The sequence below is a fragment of the Octopus bimaculoides genome, chromosome 23 (assembly GCF_001194135.2).
Source record: "Octopus bimaculoides isolate UCB-OBI-ISO-001 chromosome 23, ASM119413v2, whole genome shotgun sequence".
Lineage (NCBI taxonomy): Eukaryota > Metazoa > Mollusca > Cephalopoda > Octopoda > Octopodidae > Octopus > Octopus bimaculoides.
This window is the reverse complement of record NC_069003.1, coordinates 11,520,247-11,530,948: the sequence shown is the minus strand read 5'-3', so window position 1 is coordinate 11,530,948 and position 10,702 is coordinate 11,520,247. Positions and strand designations below refer to the sequence as shown.

General features: G+C 38.8%; 1 protein-coding gene across 1 annotated transcript in view; it reads left to right on the top strand.

Moving 5' to 3' along the window:
- The first annotated feature begins 395 nt into the window (after positions 1–395).
- Positions 396–10,702, top strand: part of LOC106881280 (succinate dehydrogenase [ubiquinone] iron-sulfur subunit, mitochondrial) — a 22,060-nt gene continuing 11,753 nt past the window's right edge. The window contains exons 1-2 of the mRNA XM_014931609.2: positions 396–552; positions 8,716–8,802. Coding sequence (XP_014787095.1) covers positions 481–552; positions 8,716–8,802 — 159 coding nt within the window. The 5' untranslated portion in view covers positions 396–480. The remainder of the gene's footprint in view (positions 553–8,715; positions 8,803–10,702) is intronic.

Here is a 10,702-nt window from a genome sequence, read left to right as displayed (position 1 = left end):
AAAAAAAAAAAAAAAAAAAAAAAAGAGTGCGCGCTCGCGCCAAATAATATTTTTTCTTTTTCACATTAAATTCATATATGATCGTAATCTACACGAAATGAAAAGTATTTTAGAAATATTTATTAAAAGAATATCCATTTTTCTGAAAGTTTGGAGGAAACAGTCTAATGAGAGGAGGTGGGGCACATTAGTGTAGGTATGCTTATAGATGTATGTATATGTGTGTGTATGTATATATATATATATATACATATAAATACATGCGTGTGTTGTATGTAAAAATGAATGTGTGTGTGTGTGTGTGTATATATATATATATATATATTATATATATCTGCGTACGTGTTTGTGCATGTGTTGTCTCGCTTACATAAGCTTATTCCGGTGTGACGCACTTGACATGCGCAGTTAACAGTGGAGTGGAGTGTGGGTACAAGTAGAGTGTAAGTGTACTCTTACATAAACAACAACAACCCAAACATGATGGCTGTCCCTTGTTCTTCTCTCTCTCGACTTTTGCCCATTTCGAAAGCCTTGGTCCCAGTTCTACAAGTGAGTCAATCAATTAATGCTTCCTTCATTTTAATAGAGTTTTTCCTTTAGCTTTCTCTACGTTTTCTTGTCCTTTTACATTAGCAATATATAATGCAGTCTGACCTTGGTTAGGCACAACAACTTTTTTAAATCCAAACATTTACTTGCTGTGTCTATTGATGTCTCTATTTAAAATTCCCTTACATATTTGCTTCCTTACGGTATTCCGTTACTTATTGTCACCATACGGTGCTGTTTTCTCAACATGCTATTAAGGCAGACTTATACATACATACGAGGGGAGGCTGAAAAGTTCCTGGCTTTGGGTAAAATGAAATACAGAAGGATTAATTATTAGGATTTTCTGCAGCATGCACCCCTCTCAGATTCACACACTTATTGCAATGGTCCTTCAGTTTTTCTATACCCTGTAAAAGAACTCGGAAGGGTGGTCCCCTTACCAGGCCTTTCGCGACACCCTTAAAGCCAGAAACTTTTCTACATCCCCCTAGTGTGTGTGTGTGTATATAAATATATATGTAAATACACATATACACAGGCACACACACATATATACAGATACACAGAAACTTACGCATATATACAGATACACAGACACACACACGAATATATACATACTCAGACAGAAGCATATATACATATACAGACATATGCATGTACACACACACAAACACATATATATTAGTCTGTTTAATAACTGCAGAGCAGCGAAGACCTCTACTAAGTAGCATATTAACCTGAACAGGTGTGAAGTTCTTCGCGAGCATTGACCCTACTAAAAATAGCGGCCAAGTCATAGTACTGCTCTTTCAGACTGATCTGAGGTATAGAGCCTAGGGTTAAATAATAACATTTTAACTCCGGTTAACAAGGGAGCATCTACACGGTAACTCTACTTGCAAGACAACATCTAAGTCTTCCTAAAAATCACATCCGACTGTCTTCAAAGTAAGGATACATTGGAGAATACGAAAGGATGGATTAGGACTAAATAACAAAAACCCACGTTACCCTTGAAAGAACCGTTTCTTCTTATTGCTGCTGTGATGTGAGAAGTTTGCTTCTCAATCATGTGGTCTTGGGTTCAGTTCTACTACGCGGAACCTGGGGTCAATATCTTCAACTATAGTCTCGAGCCGAGAAAAACCTTGTAAGTAGATTTGGTTGTCGGAAATTGAAAGAAGCCCGTTATATACATCGCCATACCATAGCGGTTCGGCGAAGGAGTCCAATAGAATAAGTACCAGGTTTTAAAATATATAGAGTACTGGGGTGGGGGTTCCATTTGTTTGGTTAAAACCCTTCAAGTCCAGTGACTGAAACACACACACTTACATATATACATAATTGTCCTGAAAATCAATCATAATTTCTCTATATCTATCAACCGTTATAATTGGTTCATGTAACTTGGCTGTCTATGTCTATAAGGGAAAGTTTCAGCTGTGAACACTTGTGTTTTAGGCATAGTGTACCGCAGACTACATTTTCTAATGTGTCCTTTTCTTTCTTTTAAAGAATAGTGATTTGGGATGGCTGTTCGACTGCTATTTCCAGCAGACGGATATCTCGTTGTTACTACGTATTTACAGGTGTTTCTTCCTTGTTTACCTGTATGGTGTGTTTGTTAGTCACGTAGACTGTGTAATTATTATGTAAGTCTTATGTAATGTTTTGGCCAGCTTCAGTCGACCGTTTGTTTTCATATGTAATGTTGGAGAAGGTGATTTCAAGAGTAGCAAAATGGAGCATGATTGTCTTGGATTAAATTTTATCAATGAAGACGATAGCACATCGTGGGATTTTAAAGATGTAGTTTATCCCTTATTGAAAAATCTGGTTACGATAAAATATGGGTACACCTATACGATTGTGTCCCATCCCTCGACTTTGTTTCCTCATAGCTTTCAGAAAATGGATATTTTTAAATGAAATATGCTACAAATACATTTCAGATGGCGTAGCTTAGGATTATATCGAAATTTAATATGAAAAAAGAAAAGAAAACGGTGGATGCACACACACACACACACACACATACATACTGAGATACATCAGATATATTCTGTATTCTTTTCAGCACTAAGGCTGTGGTCATGCTGGAGCATTTTGTATATTTACAAAATGAAACTCGAAATTTTTGAAAAATTATGTGATGTACGTTAGTATTGTATGTGTGCACTCAATAATTTTTTTTCTTATTAAATTCCAGTATAATCGTATACTACACCATCTAAAAAGTACCTGTAGAAAATTGCCTTGAAAATATCCATTTTTCTGAATGTTATGAGGAAACAAAGTTGGAGAAGGTGGGTTACATCTGTAGGTGTGCCAAGATATGACCTAAGTAGACAGCTTTTGGGTTTGGGATTATGAATGACCTGATAATAATATTGTTTGTTTCACGTCTGTCTTTCCTTGTTTGCATTGGTTAGACGTGTAAATATTCTGTACAAAACAAATCATAAACTTTCTTGTTTGTAAAATTTCCAATAACACTTTCAAAACCAATTTCTAACACTGATGTTCCCTAAATCAGCAACTTGTGTTTTAAACCTTATGGAGTTAGGTGCAGGAGTGGCTGTGTGGTAAGTAGCTTGCTTACCAATCACATGGTTCCAGGTTCAGTCCCACTGCGTGGCATCTTGGGCAAGTGTCTTCTACTATAGCCTGGATCCGACCAAAGCATTGTGAGTAGATTTGGTAGACGGAAACTGAAAGAAGCCCGTCGTATATATGTATATATAATATGTATATATGTGTGCCTGTGTTTGTCCCCCTAGCATTGCTTGACAACCGATGCTGGTGTGTTTATGTCCCCGTCACTTAGCAGTTCGGCAAAAGAGACCGGTAGAATAAGTTCTAGGCTTGCAAAGAATAAGTCCTGAGGTCAATTTGCTCGACTAAAGGCAGTGCTCCAGCATGGCCGCAGTCAAATGACTGAAACAAGTAAAAGACTAAGTTATTGAGCTTGCTAAAAAAGGTTGTGTTTTTGTTACTGGAATTCTCAGTGTTTTCAAACTAAACGGTTGGAAATATCTCACAAAGTTTGTAGCCATTCAGTCATCATCATTGTAACGCACACCTTCTCCATGCTTTCATGGGTCAGATGGAGTTAATTGAGACAGATTTTCTGTAGCAGGATTACCCTTCCGATTGCCAATCCTCTCCTGTTTCCAAGCAAGATAATATTTTCCAATGTCAGACATCATATTCTTGTAGAATGTTAGAAATGACACTGCTTGTTTGACAATGGCAATCATTTACAACTATTGTGTTATGTCAAGACAAGAAGACGGAAACACACACACACATGATAGGCTTCTTTCAGTTTCCGTCTGCCAAATCCACTTACAAGGTTTAGAAGACATTTGGTTGCACTGAACCTGAAACCATTTGGTTGGAAAGCTAACTTCTAACCACACAACCACAGATTTTTCTTCTGCTTCTCCATAATTTTATGTGCTGATTATAAATGTTGCCTTTCTATTATGAAATCTTCATTGTTTAAGGTCTGGAATTATCAGTATGCCAACCATTTTGCTTTCTTGGCAGCTCACTTTCAGACATTGTGGAATATTATTACCATAATAGATCAAAATTTTCAGTAAACAGTTTATTATGCAATAATACCAACTTGCCTTAGATCACCCCTTGGTTCTATGATACAAGCTTCCTGTTTTTAAAATGATCTATATTAAAATCTTCCATCAAAATTTCATGTTAATTTACTTCAAACACCAGCTTAATAATGACAGTTATTTTTATTAAATTCTTCATTTATTTAAAAAATTAATTGAAACAAATGTAGTTAATTTTCAATAGAGATATTGTAACAAAAGGGGTTAAGCCTATTTTCTGAAATAAGCCTCTTCAGGTGAATCATCTGTGTTGGTCATTTATTGTTTGCTATCATCAGATGTTGTGTAATAATTCACCCTTCTTCTCTTTCAACTCGTGCCACCAAGGGAGAGTTTGATTTCAATCAAGATTTGATGCCACCTCTTTGGCTCTGCTCCAGATGCTTTTCTAGTTGTTTTTGTATCTGTAGCAAATCTTCAAGGAGAGTAGTCTCAATGTTATATAACTTTCACATCGAATCTAACATGTCTGGCTTGAATGACCTTGCTATAAATATTGACTGGAGCCAATATTTATACTAAATAATTTAAACCAGCAGTTCTCGACCATTTTTTTTTTTTTCCTCTGAACCCCTTTGGTTAGTATTTTATTTTGGTGAACCCTCATAGCCATTCAACGTTTAAAAACTCTTGTAGATACTTTTTAAAAAAATTCCTATTTTGTTCATCAGGCTTAGGAGTGGCTGTGTGGTAAGTAGCTTGCTTACCAACCACATGGTTCCGGGTTCAGTCCCACTGCGTGGCACCTTGGGCAAGTGTCTTCTACTATAGCCTCGGGCCGACCAAAGCCTTGTGAGTGGATTTGGTAGACGGAAACTGAAAGAAGCCTGTCGTATATATGTATATATATATATATATATATATATATATGTATGTGTGTCTGTGTTTGTCCCCCCAACAACGCTTGACAACTGATGCTGGTGTATTTATGTCCCCGTAACTTAGCGGTTCGGCAAAAGAGACCAATAGAATAAGTACTAGGCTTCCAAAGAATAAGTCCTGGGGTCGATTTGCTCGACTAAAGGCGGTGCTCCAGCATGGCCACAGTCAAAAAGACTGAAACAAGTAAAAGAGAAAAAGAGAGAATATGCAATCATTTGTGTAGTTTGAATTATGTAAAATGGTAGAGAAAGAAACTGAGCCGTTTCTTGCTTTAAATACATCTAAATCCAAATTCTTTCATGGATTCTTAAAATACTACCTTGGATATTTAATTTACTATTTTGCTTGTATGGATCCCTGCAAAATCTTATATGGACCCTGGTTGAGAACCACTGGTCTAAACTGTTTAGGTATGCGAGTATTTCATTCCTTGTCCTCACTGTTAAGTCCTTAAAAAGGCACGGGCAACCTTTTGCAAGAAGTGGACTGCACGAGACAGGATTTGTCATCAGGTGGGTCACGCTCTTAACCCTTTCGTTACCAACCAGGCTGAACCCGGCTCGGCTCTGTAGTACAAATGTCTTGTTTTCATAAGTTTTGAATTAAAATCTTCCACCAAACCTTAGTCACAATTTATGTTCCTAACACTAGCTGAATGATAACTAAGTTATTTTACTAAATTCTTTGTTATATTTAAAGTAATTGAAAGAAACGCAGAGCATCTCAAAATATATATACAGTAACGCAAGGGTTAAAAGAATTCAAGGTAACTTTTCATTAAGCATATCATTCAGAAAGTTCTGTGGCTGAAGCTGGCCAAAACATTACACAAGAATTACATGAACCCTATGGCTAACTAACACACAATACAGGTAAACAAAAAAGAAAGAAACACTTATAAATACATAGTAGGAAGGAGACATCCAGCTGCTGGAAATAGCAGTCAAACATCCATCCCAAATTACACCCTATTATTCTAAAACATTGCAATGCTTACTGAATGCTAGATAGGAAACTAATGTGATTTCCCATTGTTTAGGGCTGGAACTAAACAAGTTATAGATCACTTGAATCGTTCTAAGCTATGTTATTATTTTCAGTATGCATTTAGCTGTGTTTGTTTCTGTACAAAGTGAGAGTATGGTGACTTCTTGAGGAAAAGATTACCATTGTACACTGCTCTAGTATTTTTCCTTGGGTACCAGTGTATTTTCCTGCTATGTCCACCCTACTCCAGCATTATTACAGTGATGAGAATCATTATTATTATGATGCTAAAGGCGGCAACGCTGGCAGAATGTTTAGCAAACCAGGTGAAATGCTTAGTGGTATTTTGTCTGTTGTTACATACTGTGTTCAGATTCTGATGAGATCAACTTTGCCTTTCATCCTTTCGGGGTTGATAAATTAAGTACCAGTGAAGCACTGGGGTTGATGTAATCAACTAGTCCCCGCCCCCAAAATTGCTGCCCTTGTGGCAAAATTTGAAACCATTATTATTATGATGCTCTGGTATTTCATCTGACTTAACATTCTGAGTTCAAATACTGTTGGGGTCAACGTTGCCTTTCATCCTTTCAGGGTTGATAAATTAAGTACCAGTGAAATACTGGGGTTGATGTAATTGATAGTCCTCTCCCTCAAAATTTCAGGCCTTGTGCCTTTAGTAGAAAGAATTATTATGATGATGAGGATGGCTAGCTGGCAAAAGAATCCTTAGCACACCAGGCAAAAGGCTTAGTAGTGTTTCCACAGCTTTACATTTTGAGCTCAAATACTGCTTGAGTAGACTTTGCCCTTTTTTTTTTTCATTTTTTTTTCAGGTTCAGTAAACTAAGTACCAGTGAAATACTGGGGTCGTTCTAATCAACTTGCCCCTCCCATCAATTGCTGCACTTGCCACCAAAAATTAAAAAGAATTACTATGATGATGATGATGATGATGATGATGATGATGATGATGATGATGTGAAACAACATGACCTTCACATGCAAAGGATTTTATTGTAGTCTCATCTGCCATCTACAAGGCCCATATTAGGGGTATTCAGCTGGTATATTAATTTAAAGAGCTAAGGAGGAGCCCATGAATATCTGACAAGCCCTCCCATAGTAAAAAAAGGCAGTCCCTTAATTTTTGAGAGCAGCTCTTTCCCATCTTCTCAAAGCTTCTGTTATAGACTCTGCTCATATATACAAACTGTGCCAACATTTTAACCCTTTAGCATTTAAACTGGCTATATCTGGCCAAAATATTCAGTGTATTTTATGTTCAAACTGTCCAGATCTGGCTTCTCACACTGACCCTACAATATCATTCGAAACATTAATAGTTACCATTTCAAAATCTCATAACGACAAGATAATTCATGATTAATTCAAAACAATATGAATAAGAAAGCATTACATTTGACAGAATGATATGAATGTTAAGGGGTTAATCCAATGTAACTGCCTCCAGGCTGCTGGGGTTTTTATTGCGGAGACCTAGATTAGCTGTAGATTAGCTAGATTAATTACAGTTGGAAGACTTACATCAGTTTGCGGTGCTGTTTGATATCAAGTCAGCCTGATTGATACGACTTTACCAAGCATATTCCAGCTGTAACTGTCTTGTTGTCTTTTCTAGACAAAGTGTATCTCGGACTGTCTTATCCAATGTACTCTTTCTAACCCTTTGCCTGTCCTGTGTGTCACATGTAATGAAGAGGACATATTTCCCTGACATCTGTACATCATATATATTATACACATTTCAATCACCAAATTTGGGACTTACGAAAGGAAAGCTTTATATTACTCAGAATGTATGAATCAAGGGCTAACTAAAAATTATGAAAATGCTTTGGACAGGCTGGAGCACCGCCTTTAGTCGAGCAAATCGACCCCAGGACTTATTCTTTGTAAGCCTAGTACTTATTCTATCAGTCTCTTTTGCCGGACCGCTAAGTTACGGGGACGTAAACACACCACCATCGGTTGTCATGCGATGTTGGGGGGACAAACACACACACACACACACACACACACACACACACACACATATACGACGGGCTTCTTTCAGTTTCCATCTACCAAATCCACTCACAAGGCTTTGGTCAGTCTGAGGCTATAGTAGAAGACACTTGCTCAAGGTGCCACGCAGTGGGAATGAACCTGAAACCATGTGGTTGTTAAGCAAGCTAATTACCACACAGCCACTCCTGCGCCTATGTACTTGTGGAATTTTTAATACAAGAAACCATGTATCTCCCCTACAGCAAGACACCTGTACCTGTTTCCCTGTCATACCTTAACCTCTTATCACCTAGCCTAAAACCACCCCCCTCAATATCAGTACTACACCTCTTAGTTGAGGAAGTCTTGTTTTGCGAGTTACTTGGTCACCTCGCTGGTGCTGGTACCACATAAAAAGCACCCAGTACACTCTGTAAAGTGCTTGGCATTAGGAAGGACATCCAGTCATAGAAACTATACCAAAGCAGACATTGGAACTTAGCACAGTCCTCTGGCTTGCCAGCTCCTGTCAAATCCATCCAACTGATGCCAGTTTGGAAAACAGACTTCAAATGATGATGACATAAAAAAACCAAATTAATTGAAATTTTCATAATCAATTCTATCTTTTTACTTTCAGTCCCAGTCAGTGAGATGTGCGCAGACTGCAGCTGCAGTCGCAGCGGAACCAAGCAAGCATGTAAAAACTTTTACTATTTACAGATGGGTGAGTAATTACAATGTGTTTATAAGATTAATTACAGGTGTCTCCAAATGTTTGCTGTTTGATCTTTTATCTCTTACTTGTTTCAGCCATTTGACTGTGGCCATGCTGGGGCATCACCTTGAAGGGTTTTGCCAAACAAATCAACCTCAGGACATTTTTTTTTTTTTAAGCCTGGAACTTATTCTATCAGTCTCTTTGCCAGACTGCTATGTTACAGGGATGTAAACACACCAACACCGGTTGTCAAGCAGTGGTGGGGGACAGACCCAGACACAAAGATACATACACACACACATATATATATATATACACATTCGATGAGCTTCTTTCAGTTTCTGTCTACCAAATCCATTCACAAGGCTTTGGTTGGCCCCAGGCTATAGTAAAAGACACTTGCCCAAAGTGCCACATGGTGTGACTGAACCTGGAACCATGTGGTTGGGAAACAAGCTTTTACCACACAGCCATACCTGTGCCAGTGTGGAGTTTTGTATAGTAAGGTCTTTTAATCATCATCATCGTTTAACGCCCGCTTTCCATGCTAGCATGGGTTGGACGATTTGATTGAGGACTGGTGAAACCGGATGGCAACACCAGGCTCCAATCTAATTTGGCAGAGTTTCTACAGCTGGATGCCCTTCCTAACGCCAACCACTCAGAGAGTGTATTGGGTGCTTTTACGTGTCACCCTCACGAGAACGGCCACGCTCGAAATGGTGTCTTTTATGTGCCACCCGCACAAGAGCCAGTCCAGGGGCACTGGCAACGATCTCGCTCGAAAACCTTACAAAGGCCAGTCAGGCGGTACTGGCAACGGTCACGCTCAAAATGGTACATCTTATGTACCATCTTAAGATGTACCATGATAAAATAAATTTTATCATCATCATTTAAATACTGCCTTACGTGAATGCAGTGAACTGGCAGAATCCTTACTGCAGCTCGCCTTCAAGGTGGTGAGCTGGCAGAAATGTTAGCACACCGGGCGGAAGGCTGAGTTCAAATCCCGCCGAGGTTGACTTTGCCTTTCATCCTTTTGGGGTCGATAAATTAAGTACCAGTTACGCACTGGCGTCGATGTAATCAACTTAATTCCTTTGTCTGTCCTTGTTTGTCCCCTCTATGTTTAGCCCCTTGTGGGCAATTAAGAAATAAGAATCCTTACTGCTGCAGGTAAAGTGCTTAGTGGCATTTCGTCCATCTTTACATTCTGAAATCAAATTCTGCTAGTGTCGACTTTGCTTTTCATCCCTTTTGGCGGGGGGAGTATGTAAAATTAGTACCAGTTGAGTACTGGGGTAGAAATTGCTGGCCTTCTGCCAGAATTTGAAACCAATATTACACAGCTGGCAGAATCATTACCACAGCAGACAAAGCAGGCAAAATGCTTAGCGGCATTTCATCCGTCTACTTTCTGAGTTCAAACTCCACTGAGACTGAGTTCGCCTTTCATGCCTTTCAGGGGAGTGGGTGGTGGTGGTGGGGGATAAAATAAGTACCAGTTAAGCACTGGGGTTGATGTACTTGAGTTTACTCTTTCCATCGAAATTGCTGGCCTTGTGTCAGAATTTGAAACCAATATTACCTTACTTGGAAACAGCTGAGTGTTGGCAACAGGAAGGGCATCCGGCCAGAGAAAATCTGCCACAACAAATTCCTTCTGACCCATTCAAGCATTGCAAAGGTAACGTTAACTGATGATAATATACAGGAGTGGCTGTGTGGTAAGTAGCTTGCTTACCAACCACATGGTCCCGGGTTCAGTTCCACTGCGTGGCATCTTGGGCAAGTGTCTTCTACTATAGCCTCGGGCCGACCAAAGCCTTGTGAGTGGATTTGGTAGACGGAAACTGAAAGAAGCCCGTCGTATATATGTATATATATATATATATATATATAT